Source organism: Sphaeramia orbicularis, chromosome 19 (genome assembly GCF_902148855.1).
Source record: "Sphaeramia orbicularis chromosome 19, fSphaOr1.1, whole genome shotgun sequence".
In the NCBI taxonomy this organism is placed as follows: Eukaryota; Metazoa; Chordata; class Actinopteri; order Kurtiformes; family Apogonidae; genus Sphaeramia; species Sphaeramia orbicularis.
The window spans coordinates 48,884,379-48,906,432 of record NC_043975.1 but is presented as its reverse complement, the minus strand read 5'-3'; the positions used below and the strand labels follow the sequence as shown (position 1 = coordinate 48,906,432).

At 40.0% G+C, this 22,054-nt stretch overlaps 5 gene segments (V, D, J or C); 1 reads left to right on the top strand and 4 right to left on the bottom strand.

Annotated features, from left to right (window-relative positions):
- Window positions 1–4,504: 4,504 nt before the first annotated feature.
- Window positions 4,505–5,165, bottom strand: LOC115439587 (immunoglobulin kappa variable 2D-29-like). The segment is given in 2 exon segments: window positions 4,505–4,812; window positions 5,009–5,165. Coding segments are annotated over 2 exon segments (360 nt in total).
- Window positions 5,166–7,649: 2,484 nt separating this feature from the next.
- On the bottom strand, window positions 7,650–8,140 carry LOC115439479 (Ig kappa chain V region 3381-like). The segment is given in 2 exon segments: window positions 7,650–7,981; window positions 8,089–8,140. Coding segments are annotated over 2 exon segments (384 nt in total).
- Window positions 8,141–10,284: 2,144 nt separating this feature from the next.
- On the bottom strand, window positions 10,285–13,477 carry LOC115439478 (Ig kappa chain V region 3381-like). The segment is given in 3 exon segments: window positions 10,285–10,334; window positions 13,069–13,314; window positions 13,422–13,477. Coding segments are annotated over 3 exon segments (348 nt in total).
- A 96-nt stretch (window positions 13,478–13,573) lies between these two features.
- On the top strand, window positions 13,574–16,047 carry LOC115439596 (Ig lambda-2 chain C region-like; the record flags this gene model as incomplete). The annotated part of the segment is given in 3 exon segments: window positions 13,574–13,627; window positions 14,137–14,242; window positions 15,547–16,047. Coding segments are annotated over 3 exon segments (486 nt in total), but the record flags the coding sequence as incomplete, so codon positions are not given.
- A 1,210-nt stretch (window positions 16,048–17,257) lies between these two features.
- Window positions 17,258–17,765, bottom strand: LOC115439574 (Ig kappa chain V region 3381-like). The segment is given in 2 exon segments: window positions 17,258–17,606; window positions 17,714–17,765. Coding segments are annotated over 2 exon segments (375 nt in total).
- Between the last annotated feature and the right edge of the window lie 4,289 nt (window positions 17,766–22,054).

The window sequence follows — 22,054 nt, the reverse complement described above, 5'->3', positions numbered from 1 at the left end:
CCTTCGTTTCGTCTTTGTCAATGTCGGATTGATAGGAAATTAATTATTTGCTCTACAACACTTCCCAGTCTGTCATGTCTGTTCACTGGTGGTTTCCAGTGGTCTTCTGGTCCTAACTCTACCTGGAACATACAGACTAAAGCTGGGACACAGCAGCACAGTCCTGTCTGGGGTTTACTGTAGTGATACATGGGTCGGGTTTTTTTTTTTTTTTTTTTTTTTTTTTTTTTTTTTGGCGTACCGTGTGTGCGTGAGTGACAGAGACAGAGCAGAGCTAAAGGACAGAGTCAGACAGGACTAGCATCCAGGTTAAAAATGGAGAGTTTATCACCATGAAAAGGCCTTCCAAGCCCTGAACTGCACAGTTTAGAAGAGGAGAAAAGAGGAGGATGAAAACTAATCCAATTACAGAGGTATGGAACCTGTTAGAATGTTCAAAAACGTTTGATGTTACTAGCTACAGCTAGCTGAACTGAACTGAAGCAAAGTTGGCTAATAATGGAACTGGAGATGATTAAGAGATGAGAGATCTGCTAAGGTGTGGTTTACTGATGAGGAACTGGGTTATATATGTTTATAAGTGGTTTGTATATGTTTCTGTCTGCTTTAACTGCTGGTTAGCTGGTTTATATATGTTTCTATCTCCTTTAACTGCTGGTTAGCTGGATATATATGTTCCTATCTGCTTTAACTGCTGGTTGGCTGGTTTATAATAGGTTCCTATCTGCTTTAACTGCTGGTGAGCTGGTTTATATGTTTCTATCTGCTTTAACTGCTGGTTAGCTGGTTTATATGTTCCTATCTGCTTTAACTGCTGGTTAGCTGGTTTATATATGTTTCTGTCTGCTTTAACTGCTGGTTAGCTGGTTTATATGTTCCTATCTGCTTTAAACTGCTGGTTAGCTGGTTATTATGTTCCTATCTGCTTTACTGCTGTTAGCTGGTTTATATGTTCCTATCTGCTTTAACTGCTGGTTAGCTGGTTTATAATAGGTTCCTATCTGCTTTAACTGCTGGTTAGCTGGTTTATATGTTTCTATCTGCTTTACCTGCTGGGTTAGCTGGTTTATATGTTCCTATCTGCTTTAACTGCTGGTTAGCTGGTTTGTATATGTTTCTATCTGCTTTAACTGCTGGTTAGCTGGTTTATATATGTTTCTATCTGCTTTAACTGCTGGTTAGCTGGTTTATATATGTTTCTGTCTGCTTTAACTGCTGGTTGGCTGGTTTATAATAGGTTCCTATCTGCTTTAACTGCTGGTGAGCTGGTTTATATGTTTCTATCTGCTTTAACTGCTGGTTAGCTGGTTTATATGTTCCTATCTGCTTTAACTGCTGGTTAGCTGGTTTATATATGTTTCTGTCTGCTTTAACTGCTGGTTAGCTGGTTTATATGTTCCTATCTGCTTTAACTGCTGGTTAGCTGGTTTATATGTTCCTATCTGCTTTAACTGCTGGTTAGCTGGTTTATATGTTCCTATCTGCTTTAACTGCTGGTTAGCTGGTTTATAATAGGTTCCTATCTGCTTTAACTGCTGGTTAGCTGGTTTATATGTTTCTATCTGCTTTAACTGCTGGTTAGCTGGTTTATATGTTCCTATCTGCTTTAACTGCTGGTTAGCTGGTTTGTATATGTTTCTATCTGCTTTAACTGCTGGTTAGCTGGTTTATATATGTTTCTATCTGCTTTAACTGCTGGTTAGCTGGTTTATATATGTTTCTGTCTGCTTAACTGCTGGTTAGCTGGTTTATATATGTTTCTATCTGCTTTAACTGCTGGTTAGCTGGTTTATATGTTTCTATCTGCTTTAACTGCTGGTTAGCTGGTTTATATGTTCCTATCTGCTTTAACTGCTGGTTAGCTGGTTTGTATATGTTTCTATCTGCTTTAACTGCTGGTTAGCTGGTTTATATGTTTTCTATCTGCTTTAACTGCTGGTTAGCTGGTTTATAATAGGTTCCTATCTGCTTCAATTGCTGGTTAGCTGGTTTATATATGTTTCTATCTGCTTTAACTGCTGGTTAGCTGGTTATATATGTTTCTATCTGGTTTAACTGCTGGCTGCTTTGTGCATCTCCTCTCATGCTTTGCACATCTTCGCATTGTTTCACGTAAGTGACGTTGTGTATGGATTGCACCCCCCCTCAACCTGCTATAGGGAATTTATACATTGTACGGTACATTGTGTCTCTGCTCAGTCCATGAGCCGCCCTAACCCGACCCCCAAATAAAGTGTCCAGGGCAACCCATATCCTCGCCTCACTAATTTCTTTGAATAGGATGATGAGGAAGATAAAATATATGAAATAACTAAAACTAATACTAAAACTAAACTAAACTAAAACTAAGCATTCAGAAAAAAATGATAACTAATAAAAACTAACAAACCTGCTCTAAAAACTAATTAAAACTAACTGAATAAGAGAAAAAAAAAGTCAAAACTAATTAAAACTAAACTATAATTAAAAATCCAAAACTATTATAACCTTGCCCAGAGCACTGGAGCATGGTGCTGCTGATGCAAAGTCACTGTATGGAAATCAGGACTCACTCCAACAGGGATCTGGATTAACTCTAATCATCAATAACCTCAATGGATCAATCACTTTATTTGAGTATTGATTGGGAATATGTGGGAGTTGATTTGACATCATAATCAGTTCAACGCTGTACAGGTTCAGAAAGATTCATTTGACAATTAAGGGATCCACTGTACGCACTTTGAGTATGTGTTCATAGAAAAGCACGATATATATCTAATCCATTATTAATGTCATTATTAATTAATGTTTAACAAAACTAAATGTTAAATGGACGATTTTATCTGTATATTGTAGTTCCACATGGTGGGTAAATATGTTTCAGATGTTTGTAGTTTGTTAATATTTCAGGTATTTGAAGGTTCAGTGTCTGCTCACAGACTGATGTTCATTCTTTATCAGATACAATCAACATTTAACCTCAACATTTAGTCTGTACATGTTACTTATTTTCATTTGTTGGCAAATACTTTTGTGTCTTGTGAAATTTAATGTTTCTCAGGGTATTTTCATTCAGTGAACAAATGTTCTCTATCAGTAACACAACATGTTCCACAAACTGAGTGTGAGGAGTGAAAATCCTCTGATGTTAATACTGATTTCATCTACATGTTACATTAATGGGTCAGATTTACAAACTTCTACAACTGTTTGATTATTAAACTGTTTTGCAGCAATTAATATTAATATTAATCAAACATGAATATTTTATGTTAATGATGTAACGTTGAGTTTGAGTGACTATTTCCATCTTTGTATCTTTGGTCCTGAAACCTGTCTGTTGTCATGGTTGAGCAGTGATGCTTGACCGTTGCCATGGTTACTGAGCTCCGAGGGGAAAACGACACACTGAGTAGTACATAGTAATTTAAGGTCTTTAATATTATTAGTAAATAGACATATGTGAATTCTGCTTCATGAACCTCAAAACTGGATGAAGTTTGGTGTTTTAAGATACAAAAGTATAATTATAGTGGCAGTGTGATTTGATAATCCTGCTGTAACATTAAAATCCAATCAATCTGGTACAAACTGCTTTGAAAATTATCACCACAAAAACAGAAAACCTTCAGGCTGAACAATGAACACATGTAGAAAAGAGGAATTCTATGTGATCCAACCCACAGTCATTATTTACAATGTATATTATATAATATTAATATCTACATCTATCAGAAGAACAAAAAGTTTAACTGTTCAATGTGATGCAGTTTTATAACAAAATTTTGAAGAGTTTCTTTATTTTCAGTTAAGATGCATTAATTATCATGATAGAGTTGCAGTGTTAGAGGCACCAAATTCAGTCAGTAAATGATAAACTCCATCTAATGTCTATGACTTATGAGTTTCATTACAGATTAATTGGAAGTATATTGTTTTTGTGTAAGAAATAATTAAACATCATCAGCATAAAGCTAATTATTTTGGTCCAAAAACTAAGCTGACACCTGTCAGTAATAATGAAAAAAATTAGTTTAGTGTTAGTAAATCTTTGTTACTAAAAAGAAGCAGCATTTTCAAAGATTTTTAGGACCAAATTTACATGTAGTTTTTCATAGTGAGAGTGAAGGATGGGATTGTATAAATATATTTCTTCTTGAATATCTGAAGTGAACTTTTTCATTTTCTTGCCATTAATGGAGTTAAAATGTAAATATGAGTTTGGTGAAAGACCTACTGGTTTATAACAAGATTCCTAAAACTGTTCTATTACTGGTAACTTTATTCAAACCACAGGAGAATATGGAATTATAATGTATAAGAGGATGTCGTCTGCAAACAAACTGATTTCATGACAATATGAAGAAAAATGTGTTTGAAATCTTGGTGTTAGTGTGAGTTGAATGTGAGCGCAAAACCATATAAATAGTCTGATCTGTCGTTGTACAGACTGTGTTCATTGAACTGTATCAGTCAGTTCAGTTTGTGTTCAGTCTGAAGGAGGTTTTTGTACGACGGTTTTTCACTGTGTGAATGGGAGGCTGCTACGCTGCTGACAGTAATAAACTCCTGCATCTTCAGCCTGAACGTCAGTGATGGTCAGAGTGAAATCAGTTCCAGATCCACTTCCACTGAAACGACTGGAAATACCAGACTGACGATTTGTAGAGTCATAAATAAGAAGCTTTGGAGATTCTGCTTCTTTTTGAAGGTACCAGTGCAGATATGTACTAATGCCTGTACTGGATTTACATCTGATGGAAACAGTGTTTCCTGGAACAACAGACTGAGCTTTGGGAGTCTGAGTCAGGACAATATCTCCTGATGAACCTGAAAAACACAAAGACCAAACCAGTTTCAGACACACATCCATTTGTGTAAAGATGCTGAACATGAAACAGAAGAGCGTCATTTGTTGAAGACAGAGGACAGATGGAAGAAGGTGGACGTTTCCAGTGTTTGTCCATCCCAGCAGAACATCATTGTGGTGAAGCTGGTGGCATCCTGAAGCACAAGAGAGTCTCACCCTGAACAAGGAGCCCCAGGGTGGCCAGCAGGAACATGAGGGACATCATCATTGTGTTGTTGGTGTGTCAGTGGCTGTGAAAGGCCTGGACACACACTGATCAACACTGGCCTCTTAACGGCTGGAGCACAGAGGACGGACACATATGCAAACACACAGAGTCAGTCAGCTGGAGCTGATCTGCAACACATCATCAGGTTCATGACAGAGCTCACACCAATCACTGCTTCACTTATTACACACACACACACACAAGGATCAGTCTGTGTTTTTTCACCATTTGTCTTTCAGGGTTTCTAAATGTTCATCCATTAAACTGGGACAACAACATCCTTCATTTTGGATCATTACCATTGAATTACAGAGCTTCACTGGGACTCCTTCTGTAAATGGAACTCTACAGTTGATTTGAACGTCTGTGTCAGAGGTTTGTACTGAAAAAAGTTCTCATTTTTCTTTTGAAAGACAGTGAATTTTCTTCAAATAAACATCATAATTTAAGTTGTAAAACACATCCTGTCATTTAACAGACACACGCAAGAAAAATAAATATATGACAAAATATATGACAGCAATAATGACTGTAATTTCTTTTCACTGACACTTAAATTTCCCATGGTTCTGTTTTAAATGTTTTTTTAAACTGGTGCACTGAAGCCTTTTTACAGTTAAAGGTGGAGTCCGAAGTGTTTTCCTGGAGCATTTTTTCCTATATTGCTTAAAATCCCCTTCACACACCGATTACATCTAATTAATTAAAAGCTCTAACACAAAATAAAAAAAATTAGTCACCTGTGGAACGGACAGGACTGAAAAAACACTATCCAATCATTTTGAGCACCCACTCGAAATGATTAAACAGTGATATGTTGATCAAACTCAACTGCCACATGTCTCTCCTCCCTCCCCCCTCTGTGCGTACCCCTCTTCGAACATGAATCATGCGTTCTCAGAGGATGGAAGCACTTGTACAGGAAACGAAGCCAGAGCAGAGTTTGGCTATATTAGTTCTATTAGGATGGAAAGTTCACCGGCAAACTGTTTTGTCACTAACATAAATCAGTAGGAAATGTGACGTTAGTCACATAGGTCTGAACTGGGGCTGGTTTGTGAGAGCGGGGGTGTTGGAGGAGACTGAATGAGGTATGCATGGATCTGTGAGCCGGAGCTTGAGCTGGGTCAGAGCCTGAGCCGGGGCCGTATGGGGTCAGAGCCTCAGGTGGCGAATTGTTGCCGTGCAGTGCTCATGAACGCTTGGGAACAAGCACTGCACATGCCATTACTCTGGAGGCGTGGCTTCAGAGGGACGTCTGATGAAAGGGGTTTGGACTTTTGAATTGACTATTTTCAAAATGTAGCTGCTTGAACTGTTTTTCTAAGATCTCAGACCCCACCTTTAAATGTCACTAAAACCAACAACATGTGCAGTGATTTTAGACCACACCTCCTGAACCTGTAAACACCAAAATCAATGGTGAGGCTGTTGAAATTATAGAGTCCTATAAGTATTTGAGGACCATAACTGATGACAAACTGTCATTCAACAATAACACTGACATGTTGGTGAACAGAAGTCAACAGCGTCTGTTTGACCTGAGGAAACCAGTTCAGTTCCAGGTGGACAGACCTCTGATGACTATGGTTTATAGATCTTTTATTGAAACTATTCTTACATTTTCTCTCATTTCCTGGTTTGCATCTATCATTCAGAAATAAAAAAAAAAAAAAGAAACAAAACTCGTTAACCAGGATAAAACCAGTTAAGAGTAAAATCATTGGTCCTCAGCAAAAATCTGTCATTCAAACTGTCCAATAACCAGGTGTCAAAGAAGAACAAATCCATGATGTCTGACAGCGCTCACCCTCTGCACTCTGAATTTCAGTTCCTGACTCAGACAAACTTCAGCCAAAACAAACAGATACACATTCTCCTTCATCCCCTCAGTCATCTGTATAATAACTGTGTACAGCACAGGTAGCATTAGCATTAGTTTACATGTGATCTAAGTACCTGTTTTTATTGCACCAACTATTTTTATGTGAGTGTCTTCCTCTGTCTCACATGATTATTGTTGTTGTTTTAATTAGTACTGCGACAGAAACAATTTCCTCCCAGGGAAAATCAAAGGTCTTGAATCTTGAATCTTTTCTATTGAAATGAGAGGTCGAGTCATTATGGGATGGTTAAAAAGTCTTTGGTGATGAATTTTGTCATTTTGTTCAAAGGGTGATTTAGTAAATATTCCTATGGATGTTTTTGGGGGGGGTTTTTTCAATTAGCTTTGGATGTTTTTACTGTAAATTTAAAGCAGTCATTTTCGTTAATTACAATATTAACACATTTTTGTATCAACAAATGGACCTGAGATTTAAGAAAAAAGGAGAATGTCAGCTTAAAAAGAGAGAGAACAAAATGTTGGTAAAATATAAACACGTTTATTTAAACTTATTCTTTGGAAGAACACACAGATATCTGTGTAATGATGTAGTGTCTCATAAAATACTTTTTTATTATGTTTTGTTGTAAATAATTAAACTTGTCTGTGTTCATTGAACTGTGTGAGTCTGTGCAGTATCTTCCAGCTGCAGCCGTCAGTTCAGTTTCTGTTCAGTGTGAAGGAGGTTTTTGTACGATGGTTTTTCACTGTGTGAACACATTCTGACTGTTGATATAGTGAAAACTGTGACAGTAATAAACTGCTGCATCTTCAGCCTGAACATCACTGATGGTCAGAGTGAAATGAGAGTTTGATCCACTGCCTGAAAAACGACTGGAAATCCCTGATTGTCGTCTGGTGGCATGATAAATGAGAGCTTTAGGAGTTTCTCCAGCTCTCTGTTGGTACCAGTGTAAACAATGGGCACTGCCCGAAACATAAACATCCTGACTGGTGGTACATGTGATGGTGGTGGAGGCTCCCAGATCAGAGCTCACTGCTCCAGGCTGAGTCACTGTGACCTGGCCTCTGGACTCTGAGGATACAGAGACACAAACATAAAGCAGCGTCATGGTTTTGTCTTCTTCATCTCAGAGGGACGGATGTTCATAGAGGAGAGGAGTTGGATTGTCTGGACTTTACCTGTGAAGCAGCAGCAGAGGAGAGTCCAGATGAGGACGGAGACCAAAGTCATGCTTTTGATGAGGAGGATTTGTGTGTGTTGTGTTGTGATGAAGGACAGCTGTCAGTCATCCACAGTTCCAGTGTCAGGACTATAAACTCTCCCAGAGCACTGGAGCATGGTGCTGCTGATGCAAAGTCACTGTATGGAAATCAGGACTCACTCCAACAGGTACTCTGATTACTGTACATCAGTGATTCTCAACTAACAGCCTGTGGGCCACATCCGGCCCCCAGAGCTTTCTATCCAGCCCACAGAATATGACTGAGCTCAGGAATAACTCAGTGAGGAGCAGGGGCGATTCTAGGATCACAGGTTTAGGGGTGCTGAGCACCCAGAGTGCCTGCTGGCCAGGCAACAGAAATTTCACAGTTTTGTACATTTTAATACAGTTTCAGACAATCATTCCTGCATTTGTGAAAGTAAGCGTAACATTTTTTGGGTGTGACAATCTCTGTGACTAAACCATCAAATCTGATAATTGTTATTTAAATGCTGATCCACAGTAAAACAGGAATGGATTGGAATCATAACAGAAATAAATCCTAACTCTAATTTCTGGTGGAAGACAGTCCTCAATTTTGATACAGCAGCTCCTCAACGTATACATCTACGAGAGAATGGGTTTAACTGCAGAGGAATATTAGTGTCAGATTGACCAGATCTACTTCAAAACACTGTCTGTACATGACAGTACATTCACTGGACAGGTTCTGTCAGTGGAACATTTATTAATCTGTTGTATAAATGGACAGAAACCAACATATATGTGGAAGAGCACTTTATCATATACTGTCTAAGTATCAGCAAACCAGTTTTGGTCATTAGTTTTCCAATTAATCTGATTAAAATGCATAACATTTAGCACATTTAATCTGAGGCAGATAATTTCTAAAAAAAAAAAAAAAAAATGTTGACCAGTGTATATGTTAAGTGTCTCTCTGCTCCTTCTCTTTGTGCTCTCACCAAAAGGCAAATAACCAAGACATATAAACTGGTACATTATTTGAACTTACAACATCATTGTAATAGAATATTTGGTTGCTGTAGAAAATGAGGTTACATGAGTTGATCTTAGAATCTCACCTGAATCTGGCTCTTTTTTTATTTTTAGAAAAAAACAAAAAGCAATCACACGTTCATGATGAGGCTGGCTGTCTGCACACACACACACACACACACACACACAAACAATAGGAGTTAATGGACATCCAGTCAGATAAAGTCAGCAGCACCTTGTCTTTAATCTGAACACATGCACATGACACAACAGCAGCTTCTCTAACTCCAGTTCAAACAGAGGACAGAGGTGGACTGAACCACATGGAACATTTCCTGGCTAGAAAAAACCTCAGCTAACTCCCACCTAACAGCATAAACAGTGATCTATGTTTCAATGAAGCAAAAACTGGCACTGGTGGTGATGATAATAATGTGTTGGTATTAAGTGGTAGAAGTAAAGAAATGTGTCACATGTCCTGGTTTACACCAAGTACTTCCACCACTACCATATCCCAACTCCAGAAGGCAGCGCCTGTGCACACTGCCCTATACCTGTGAAGAACTCAGAGTGTGGATTGAGGAAAGGGGGGACGGATGGGGAGGATCAAACCATTTTCAAGACAAGGTGGGGGTGCTGTATTTTTGTTGTTAAAATATTATGTTTCAGCCATGTACTGCATGTGGTTTTGACATTTTTCTAGCATGTTAAGAATGGACATAAAGTAAAGAAGGAAAAAGGAAAATTTCAGCAATCTTAAAATATTTTAGGGGTGCTGGGAATATATTTAGGGGTGCTTCAGCACCCCCAAAAATGGGATAAAAATGGCTATGGTGAGGAGGAAAAACTATGTTTCTATATTTTTTCAGTCAAATAAAACAAACACAAAGGAGATCATGGTCACCTTCAGGCAGAACCAGCCCAGACACACACCACTCATCATTAACAACTCAGTAGTGGAGATAGTCAGCAGCACCAGGTTCCTGGGGGTGCACATAATGGACTCTCTGACCCGGTCCCAGTACACCGGAGCCCTGGTACAGAGGGCTCAGCAGCACATGCACTTTCTGCAGTGGATGAGAAGGACACACCTCCCCCTCCCATACTCACCACCTTCTACAGGGGCACTACAGAGAGCATCCTGACCAGCTGCGTCTCAGTCTGAGCAGCTTCTTGCAGTGCCTCTAACAGAAGTCCCTGCAGAGGCTGGTGAGGACAGTGGAAAATCATCAGGAGCAGTGGTGATTTCTCTCAGACTGCAGTGGAAGCCCGGCTTCCCCTAAAATTACGAAAATTAGATGGGTAAATATGTTCGGTTGTGTTGACATTTTATTGACTACAAATGTGTTAGAACACGTTCATCTCACAGACGAGTTCGTTCAGAATCAGCTTTATCACAAATCAATGGACGCAATGTTGTTCACTTCTCCTCCATTCCCATGTCTCTGTTTTCTCATTCCATCTCTGCTCAGTGCATTTGTCCATAGACGCTCAGCGTCCATTCACTTCAATGGGACTGAGTGGAACAGTTTTTTTCATTGCCTCAAAACTGGACGGTAATTGGATAAATGCCACCATGTTGTCCCGCCCCCGGATGCCGGGCGTCTCTGGGGGTGAATGGAGCTGTGGGCGGAGCTCGGCCAGGCTGGACGCCAGAATCCCACGTGCTGATTGGAGGATCAGTCGAAAGGCTGAATCCCGTTTGATTGACAGCTGTTTTCAGATCTGCTCCTTCACTGACACAGTTCAGTTTAATACTGTCACACATTCTGCTGTGAAATCAGAGAAACCACTATGAAATTACTTATTCATTTCGTGCACTGTAAATAAAACACACTCATTGTACTTCCTTGTTTCAATTTAACATAATTTCATTTTTTTCTTGTTTCAGTTCCATAATTTAATCATTTCTTGTTCGACTTTAATATCGTTTTGTAGATAGTTAAATCAGTCATACTGTCGGCTAGGTCGGAGTGAAAGGAGCATCTCTAGTTTAAAAAGGCTGAAGTCTGACACCCACAACACACTGGGCCAAGGCTGTCTGAGCAGACCAGCTCTGCTGGACATTCAGAGGACACTGGTCCAGTCCCTGGAAAAGATGCCTACTGGTATGATAAGGACACTGAGCATTTTCTTAAAAAGGAACAGAGGGCCGAATTTATTTTTAAAAAACTTGAGTTTTTTTTTTTTTTATTTGTTTTTTTTTTTTTTTTATGTAAGCAGACAATGAGCTTCCCCTGTCTGAAAGACGAGCAGCCACCACTGATCAGGACTGTGTTTCCTCTCATCCAGGACAGTGCAGAGAAACACTGTCTGACCAGGGCTCCAAGCACCGTCACAGACCCCTCCCACCCCCATCATGGGCTGTTCTCACTACTGGCCTCAGGAAGGAAATTCCACAGCCCTCAGAGCAGAACAGCCAGGTTCAACAACAGTTTGTATCCACAGGCCATAAGTCTGCTGACCTCCAAATGATATCTCCCCTTCCTCCCTCCCTCACACACCCACACTCACCTCCACAGGATCACTCCACTCATGAACAGGTTTGATTTATTCCTGCTGTGTCCAGAGCTGTTGCATTGAAATCTCATTTTGATATAAATCTGAATGACACATAAAGTCTGTCTGTGTCTATGTCTGTCTATCACACATGCTGATATTTTCCTCCTATTTTAACTCTGTTTCTGTTTTATAAGTTTCCATGTGTAAGGGATAGTAGTTTTGTAAATTCAGCTGATATCACCAGTGCTGTTGGAGACCACAGATATAGACCCTGCTACAAGTCATGAATCAAAAAGAAAAAAAGAGGTGATGTGGAAAAAAGAAAAGACAAAAGACGATTGATGAGGATATGTTCTTACACAAGAAAAATAAAGATCCATCTGGATGTAAACCAATGTCCAGACAATTTGAATGAAAATATGATTTATATGATTTTTGTAACATGAATTAAACCAACTGAAGTTTGGTTTTAAATGGAAATTCTCATGAGTTTGAGTGTTTGTGACACTGTGTGTCTTCATTGAACTGTATCAGATCAGTTCCTCTGCAGCTGAAGGAGGTTTTTGTACGACGGTTTTTCACTGTGTGAACACAGCTTGACTGTTGATAGTGTGACCACTCTGACAGTAATAAACTGCTGTCATGTCTGCTCCCAGACTGTGTCTGTCTTTTCTGTTTTCTCTGTCATTTCCTGTTTTATTTTGTTAAGTTTCCCTCATGTGTCATGTCTGGTGTCTTTACTTCCCCTCCTTGATTGTTTCACCTGCTCCTGATTACCTGACTCCTCCCTGATTATCTCCACCTGTGTCCTATTGTCTTCCCTCCCTCTTGTGTATTTAAACCCTGTGTTTTCCCCTGTTTCTTTGCCAGTTTGTGTTCTACCTTTGTGTGCTCACTTACCAGCGTTTTTGGATACCTGTCAGTCTGTCTGCCCGTTCTTGACCCGTTTTGCCTTCCGACCACCGATTCTGCCTGTTCCTCGTCTGCCTGCTCGTCTGGTTCTGACCTGGTTCGTACTTCGACTTCTGATTCTGCCTATTCCCTGATTACCTCAGCCTCCAACGTGTTACCTTGTGTTTCGACCCTCGCCTGGACCCTGACCGTGAGTAGCCTTTCCCTCATGTCCCGTTGCCTCCTGAATTGCCCTCCTGTGTATGACCTGGCTTGTTTTTTGACTATCCTCTGTTTTGCCCTAGTCGGGGTGTTGACGGGAATCCTCCGGCTCGGCCGTGCTGACCATCCATATTCCCCGCTCACAGCCCGGACGAAGAGTCCAGTATCACACGCCTTCACAGACGTGTTAACTATTTTGTGCTGTGTTTTTACTACTGTGATTGTGTTTAATAAACACTCTCAACTGGTCATCTGCGTTCTGGTCTTGCATTTGGGTTCAACCTTTGTACTAGTCCCATTACAACTGCTGCATCTTCAGCCTGAACATCACTGATGGTCAGAGTGAAATAAGAGTTTGATCCACTGCCTGAAAAACGACTGGAAATCCCTGATTGTCGTCTGGTGGCATAGTAAATGAGAAGTTTAGGAGTTTCTCCATCTCTCTGTTGGTACCAGGCTAACTCGTTAAAGCCAGCCACATTCTGACTGGTGGTACATGAGATGGTGGTGGAGGCTCCCAGATCAGAGCTCACTGCTCCAGGCTGAGTCACTGTGACCTGGCCTCTGGACTCTGAGGATACAGAGACACAAACATAAAGCAGCGTCATGGTTTTGTCTTCTTCATCTCAGAGGGACGGATGTTCATAGAGGAGAGGAGTTGGATTGTCTGGACTTTACCTGTGAAGCAGCAGCAGAGGAGAGTCCAGATGAGGACGGAGACCAAAGTCATGCTTTTGATGAGGAGGATTTGTGTGTGTTGTGTTGTAGGACAGCTGTCAGTCATCCACAGTTCCAGTGTCAGGACTATAAACTCTCCCAGAGCACTGGAGCATGGTGCTGCTGATGCAAAGTCACTGTATGGAAATCAGGACTCACTCCAACAGGTACTCTGATTACTGTACATGGATCAATACATTTACACTGGATTGATTAGGAATGTGTCAGGGATAAGATTAGTGTTTTCTGTCTCTGAATGTTTCTTGTGTAAATGTCTGTTTTAGTTCTTTTTTCATCTGCACAGTTCAATTCACAGTTAATTACCTCTGCGACGGATGGCGGAGGTTATGTTTTCATTTGGGTTTGTTTGTCTGACTGCAAGATAACTCAAAGTTATGGACGGATGTTGATGAAATGTTCAGGAAAAGTTGATACTGGCACAAGTAAGAAATAATTAAATTTTGGTGATGGTCAGGTGGGGGGGGGCTGATCATCCTTGGCCGAGGTCTGTGCTCTCTGAGTGCTTTTCCAGTTTCACATACATTTACAAATGGAATAAATGTGGAACTAAATCTATATTTGTATTGATTGTTGTGTTTGTGTTGTGATTCATTTTGTCCTGATGCTGCTGTGTTTTACAGATTCACACTGACTTTGTTGAGTTTGTTGTTTTCAGAGTCACAGAGCCGTGTCTTTACACTCAGAGGTTTTTGTACGACGACTCAACCACTTTGTATCACTGTGGTACACGTTCGGTGGAGGAACCAGACTGGATGTTGGAAGTAAGTGCAAAATTCAACAAATTTCAATCATTTATCAGCAATGTTTATTATCTTAGATTGAATATTTTCCTTTTTTTATGATGTCTGTAGATCAGCTTTAAATGTTAGTGAACAGTAGGTGTTTGGTAACAGTTAGAAATATGTGAAATGACTCATTACGGTAGTTGTTGGTGTAAAGACAGTAACATAACTGAAATTTTAGATTAAAGGATAAATGGATAAAAGGTTTTTTTCATATGTAAAACTTTTCAGGTTGTATTTTATTACGTGTCATCGTCCTCAGTGCTGCTTTCCTCAACATTTCTTTCCATATCTATGTCTCACTGATGTTTAAACTGATGTAAATGAGAAGAGTTCAGACTTTAGTCCAAGTTTTACATCAGTTCATTGTCATGTTCCACCATAAACATATTAGTTTATCATATCAGTGACATTAAAAAAAAAACTCAACTAAATCTACAAACAGATGCACAATTGAAAAATGTCTCAATATCTTCTCATTGTGTCAGTTACAGTTTGTAGTTTATGTTGGAATCATTTATAGTGATTTACACAGTGATAATTGAAATCGACATGAAGGTGTGATTGTCATCAGTTATTTATGTCACTGTTTGTTCTTAACTCTGTCATGTGTCTGTTTGTGTTTGACAGTAAATATGTTCACAACGTTGAACAGAACCATGAATATTAGACATTTTCCATCATATACAGTCTGTCTTTGTTTTTTAATACAGACGTTACCTATCACCTTGAGTTTGATCTGTTTTTATCGTCATGTTTTTCATGAAAAAACAAATGAGACAAATATGTGATTTTTCCAACTCAGCTCAGATTTTGTCCAAGACTAAACCTGCATTAATTTTCAGAGGTCATTTGGTTTTATATTTAACAGTTTATCATCAGGTTGTGTCAGTGATAAAAGAACTGAATCACTGTTGTCTTTATGTTGGTTTCAATATAAATAGGTTTGAATGAATGTTAATGACAACACAGATTATTCTGATTTCATTGGTGACTTTCTCAAACAGTTGAAAGAACACAGCACAGACTTGGTTGAACATGTTCTTTCAGTGCACTTTGCTGTATTTCAGCTCATATGAGGACTGTTTGTGCTGATTTCCAAGTTGAGTTTGTTTCCAGGAAGTGAAACCATGTGTGAGTGAGTGACTGGTGGAGCAGAAAAACCATCTGACACCAAGTCCTGAAAGGAGAAAATCCCCTCACATAGTCACTGTGACCAAGTATGGGATGTGTGATTGACAGCTGTGTGGTCCCTGTCCTCTAAGCTGATTGGTGTCTCCTAGGTGATACCCGTCCCACCCTGACGGTGCTGCCCCCCTCCACAGAGGAGCTGCAGCAGGGGAAGGCCACGCTCATGTGCCTGGCCAACAAGGGCTTCCCCTCAGACTGGAGTCTGTCCTGGAAGGTGAACGGCGGCAGCAGCATCAGCTGGGAGGAGAGCAGGAGCCCCGCGGTGCTGCAGAAGGACGGCCACTACAGCTGGAGCAGCACCCTGAGGCTCCCTGCAGACCAGTGGAGGAAGGTGAACTCTGTGACCTGTGAGGCCACCCAGGGCTCCCAGTCTGCACTCTCACACACACTGAGGACACACCAGTGTTCCCAGTACTGAGCCCACTCACTGGGGATCACCTACTGCTCTGACTCTGCTCATCAGCTCACTCTGTCTCTCCAACTCTCTGGCTTTGTGTCATTTCAACACTTTGAACAGCAAACATTTTCAGGCTTCTCTCACTGCTGCAATATTGGTTCAGTGTTTGACCGCAAATAAACGTCTGTACATCAAATCTGGGGTTTTTGTGTTTATTGTTATGTGGTGTTTTATTCACTTTGTGCTGATTTTGTCCAATAAAGGATTAAATTAGAGAGAATTCATGGATTGGTCTTCTTTCAGTGCTGGATAATTTAAAAGTATTTGTTCCATTTACATAATGATTCTTTGTTGAAAAGTGTGTTATTTTGGTCACAGAAGATGTATACATAACTAGAAAAGCACTCGGAGAGCACAGACCTCCGTCAAGGCAGATCTGTTGTGTCCAGCCCCCCACCCCACCAAAATGTAATCACTTCTTCCTTGTGCCAGTATCAACATTTCCTGAAAATTTCATGAAAATCTGTACATCACTTTTTGGGTTATCTTGCTAACTAACCAACCAGCAAACAAACAAACCATCAAACAAACCCTGGCAAAAACATAACCTTCTTGGCAGAGGTAAAAATGTAAGTTTTATTCATCAATACATTAAACATTTCAATACAAAACATCAAGTGTATCATGAATATTTATTCTTAAACAATCATGTTTCAACATCTTTTCTCAGAATATACATAAGATTTTCCAAAAACAAAGTAGAAGTCCTTTAAATATATTTTAGGAATCTGGAATAAGAGTAGACTATCATCAGCATAAACTGATATTACATGATTTTATTCTTTAATAATAACACTGGACATATTACATTTTTGTGTCAAAGAACTCAATCATAAAGACAAGTTTAAAAAACTGGAAAAAATCAAGAAATTATGTTCAATAATCACGCAAAGGTTGCTGCAAACACAGAAAACTCTTGTTTTTCTCAATTGAGGTTGAGTATTTGTTGCCAGAATTTATATAATATTTACAAAAAACAAACAACAAAAACTTTATATGTTTTATAAATCTGGAATAAAGTGTAGAAGATCGTCAGTATAACGTGATATAACAATTTTCATCTTTAATAAAATTGGAAATTTTTACTTTTTCTATTGAAAAACTCTACCATGAAAACACATCCAAAGAAGTTAAAATAATCAAATAAATTGTGTTCAGTAATAATGGAAGGTTTGAACCACTAATAAAGAAGTTTTTGATGCGTAGTTTGTGATTTAAAACTGTCCAAACAATGATATTAAAGTGTTAAATTGTGTGATTTATCCCAGTTATGGATTGGATAGTGTTGTTACCATCTAGTGTTTAGTTTCAGTGCAGCTGTGGATCAGATCAGTTCCTCTGCAGCTGAAGGAGGTTTTTGTACGACGGTTTTTCACTGTGTGAACACATTCTGACTGTTGATATAGTGAAAACTCTGACAGTAATAAACTGCTGCATCTTCAGCCTGAACATCACTGATGGTCAGAGTGAAATGAGAGTTTGATCCACTGCCTGAAAAACGACTGGAAATCCCTGATTGTCGACTGGTGGCATAGTAAATGAGAAGTTTAGGAGTTTCTCCATCTTTCTGTTGGTACCAGGCTAAACGGTCTGAGCCATAAACGTTCTGACTGGTGGTACATGTGATGGTGGTGGAGGCTCCCAGATCAGAGCTCACTGCTCCAGGCTGAGTCACTGTGACCTGGCCTCTGGACTCTGAGGATACAGAGACACAAACATAAAGCAGCGTCATGGTTTTGTCTTCTTCATCTCAGAGGGACGGATGTTCATAGAGGAGAGGAGTTGGATTGTCTGGACTTTACCTGTGAAGCAGCAGCAGAGGAGAGTCCAGATGAGGACAGAGACCAAAGTCATGCTTTTGATGAGGAGGATTTCTGTGTGTTGTGTTGTGATGAAGGACAGCTGTCAGTCATCCACAGTTCCAGTGTCAGGACTATAAACTCTCCCAGAGCACTGGAGCATGGTGCTGCTGATGCAAAGTCACTGTATGGAAATCAGGACTCACTCCAACAGGTACTCTGATTACTGTACATCACTGATTCTCAACTAACAGCCTGTGGGCCACATCTGGCCCCCAGAGCTTTCTATCCAGCCCACAGAATATGACTGAACTCTGGAGTAGCTCAGTGAGGAGAAAAAAATATGTTTCTATATTTTTTTTGTTAAATAAAACAAACGCCCTCTGAAAAGTAACTTGTGCCATTGCGTGCCTTCAGTCAAACATGATGATAAAGTTGTTGCTCTCATTAAGCATTTCTTTCATTGTTTCACGTGGTCATTTTATGTATTGTGGTTTTTTTTTCCTTCTTGGCTTTTTTCCCCATTCAACAGCCCAGTTGTGGCATCTCAGTCACAACCATTAATATAACAGAGAAGAGCATGGGAAGTGCTAACCTTGTACATCAGTGAATTGATATGAATTACAAATACAAGAGACAGGCCTCAGTTATTACAAATGTTACTCTATCATCAAATTAAAACAGCCTGTGGTTCAATAAATTAATACAAATAAAGCAAATCCAAACAAACCACAGTGACATACTGACGTTTGGTTAATGGAAGAAGTTACATTTCCCTTCTGACACTATTTTTTTATCATCAGCCTTTTCAGCTGTCAGGCTCATGCACAGTCAGTCCTCTAAAGACTGGCTCAACAGTTGGTTCCTTTCATGCATTATTGCCTCCGCCAGGAGGTATTGTGATCGCTTTGCTTTGTGTGCGTGTGTGCGTGTTTGTTTGTTTGTTAGAAAGATAACTCAAAAAGTTATGGACGGATTTTCATGAAATTTTCAGGAAATGTTGATACTGGCACAAGGAAGAAATTATGAAATTTTGGTGGTGATCGGGGGGGGCAGGGGGGCCCACTGATCTGCCTTGGCGGAGGTCTGTGCTCTCCGAGTGCTTTTCTTGTTGAGAATGAACATTCACAGGTGTATGTGGATCCAAACATGGTGAGCAGATACATGGCCAATGTCTTCAGTGTGTCATAGTCTTGGGGACAAACCACCCAAAAGGTGCTCCGGCTTTCAGCACCATGGACAGCAGCCTTCATGTCACCAGTGGAATATCCTCCTCGTCCTCAGGCAAAGGCAAACTGACATGGATTTGGTTTGTGTGACAGTATGTTTGACAGGTGGTCATAGACACTGCATTCATCTACACAATACTGATGTTAGGGCCAGTGGTCTGTAGTCCTTCAGGTCCTTCACAGTAGTTCTTCTGGGGGATTGGGATTATGGTGGATTCACACTCTGTTCATCAACACTGAGGCTGTGGAGCGGGGACTAGGAGGTCAACAGGTCCACATGGTTGGTGTGCTGTGGTCATTGAACCAGCTGAAGAAACTGTTTAGCTGCACTACAAAGTGACCTCAAAGGGCTTCATAGTCTGAACAAATACAACATCCTGTTCACTGAGCCTGGGCTGAAGTAAAAAGAACAACATGATTACAGTCCTGGACAAAAGCCTTATCACATGAATACACAATACAGAAAATATCTAATAACTCGACTGCTGATTAAGTAATAAAAATCAGCAATGACTCAAAATAATTCCAAAGAACTAGAGATACTTACATGTCAGAAAACTGAAATTTCAAAAATTGTTTTAAATATTTACAGCTTATTAAACATCCACAGTTCAAGTGCAACAACTCTTCTGACAACATGCCCAAGATCAGCCCAGAGGTCAAAGTGTTGATCATCGAGAGCTTGAAGTCCAGGTCTCCTGATGAAGTAACATTTTGACTGATTAAAATTTGTGGAACAACTTTTGTCCTGGAAAATGATTTGTTCATCATTATCAAGCAGTAACCATTTACGAAATCTCTGAAATTTCCTTTTGGTTGAATATAAATAAAGTGCAGATGTTTAGCACCATTATAAGTTATTAATGACTCCAATTAGTCAATTAGCAGTCAAGTTATTAGCTGTTATGAACATGATAGGTACATGTGACAAGACTTTTGTCCAAGACTGTAACCTTCAAGTGTCCAAGTGGATTCATTTATGAACAGTCGTATAATTCTGTGTTAGTGGACAGTAAATGTCAAAGTGTCAAAACTGTGCAGATGTTTCAACAGTATTTAATCATGTGAACTATTGTGTGTATTAGTGCTTGTTCATACACTGTGTTCACTGAACTGAATCAGATCAGTTCCTCTGCAGCTGAAGGAGGTTTTTGTACGACGGTTTTTCACTGTGTGAACACCCAGAGGTTGTTGATATTGTGTTCACTCTGACAATAATAAACTGCTGCATCTTCAGCCTGAACATCACTGATGGTCAGAGTGAAATGAGAGTTTGATCCACTGCCTGAAAAACGACTGGAAATCCCTGATTGTCGATTGGTGACAAGATAAATGAGAAGTTTAGGAGTTTCTCCATCTCTCTGTTGGTACCAGGCTAAACAGTTAGAGCCATAAACATTCCTACTGGTGGTACATGTGATGGTGGTGGAGGCTCCCAGATCAGAGCTCACTGCTCCAGGCTGAGTCACTGTGACCTGGCCTCTGGACTCTGAGGATACAGAGACACAAACATAAAGCAGCGTCATGGTTTTGTCTTCTTCATCTCAGAGGGACGGATGTTCATAGAGGAGAGGAGTTGGATTGTCTGGACTTTACCTGTGAAGCAGCAGCAGAGGAGACTCCAGATGAGGACGGAGACCAAAGTCATGCTTTTGATGAGGAGGATTTGTGTGTGTTGTGTTGTGATGAAGGACAGCTGTCAGTCATCCACAGTTCCAGTGTCAGGACTATAAACTCTCCCAGAGCACTGGAGCATGGTGCTGCTGATGCAAAGTCACTGTATGGAAATCAGGACTCACTCCAACAGGTACTCTGATTACTGTACATGTGTTATGGCTGGGGCCGTTTCTTGTCTTTTTTTCCTCGTCTCCTCCTCCTGTTTGGCTGATGGACAACACCTGCCACTAATTGTCCAGCCTAAATCCAGGAGCCACCACCATGAAGATGACCAGTAGGTCCATTGCTGCAGTGTTTTTGCTTGCTTAATCTTGTGTTCGCTTTTAAGTAATTTGGCTGTATACAATTTTTGGTTTTTCTGTCTTATTGTATAATAAATTCCAAATGGTTTTGTTACAAGCAGCCAGCTCTCCACATTTTTAGCTTACCAGCTGACAGGCCATGAGCTACTGTCGTCATGTGGCGTCTGGTGGCGTCGTTGTCGTCTGTCGTCCATTACAAAACTTTCAATCGTCTTTTTCTCCGAAACTACAATTCAAATTGACTTCAAACTAGGCATACAGCTTCTTTATGATGATGCCAACAAAAGTTAGTGAAATTATTTGGATCCAGATCTGATTCTGGATTTGGTGCGACTTTGAAAAATTTCCCCATTATAAGAGATAGGAAGTGGATCGATGCAATAATAGCCTATGGTATGTCTGTCCACCAACTAACCCTCTGGACCACACAGCCCCCCCAAATACCATGATAGTTGACCCGTCTTGAAATACCATATTTTCATTCCAAAGGCATTCAGGCACCCTTTGCTGCATATAGATCCTTAAAGTCCTTCCATTGTTATTTGATGGTTACATACTTTGACATATATATTCTCAACACATTTCACTACAATTCATGACCGAAGTTGACCTATGGTAGGTCATTCAAGCCATTATTGTATGCACATTGTTTCCAGAATATGTGTGAAACACTTGTTTCAACAAAGCCAGGTCTATCAAAGAATAAATCCCAACCGTCCATGCTTTCAGCTTGGCCTATTTCTGTAAATACACATAACTGGGTGATAATAAATGGCATCTGGATACATTTCCCAAAGCTTTGAATTTAGCCGGTAAGCTACAGGGCCATTGGTCCTATTTTTATTCTTTTTTGGTCTTCACCAGAACATCTTTCTTTGTTTTTGTGTCAGCACCCTAGACCTCCTGGCATGTAACAGATTGGGGGCTCATCACTGTCAGAGAGACCATATGATTGGCGTGTGTGTGAGTATGGTTGTGGTTGGTTATGGGTGTTTTGTGTGACCTACATTGCATATTTGCTTCACGTGGCTTTCCCAGACTAGATTAGAGGGGTGTCCAGTTTGGTCGTTCCGCGACCGCTCCATCGGATACCTGTTTTTTGTTTTAATTTGTTGTTTTCGGGGTGTGTATTCTCC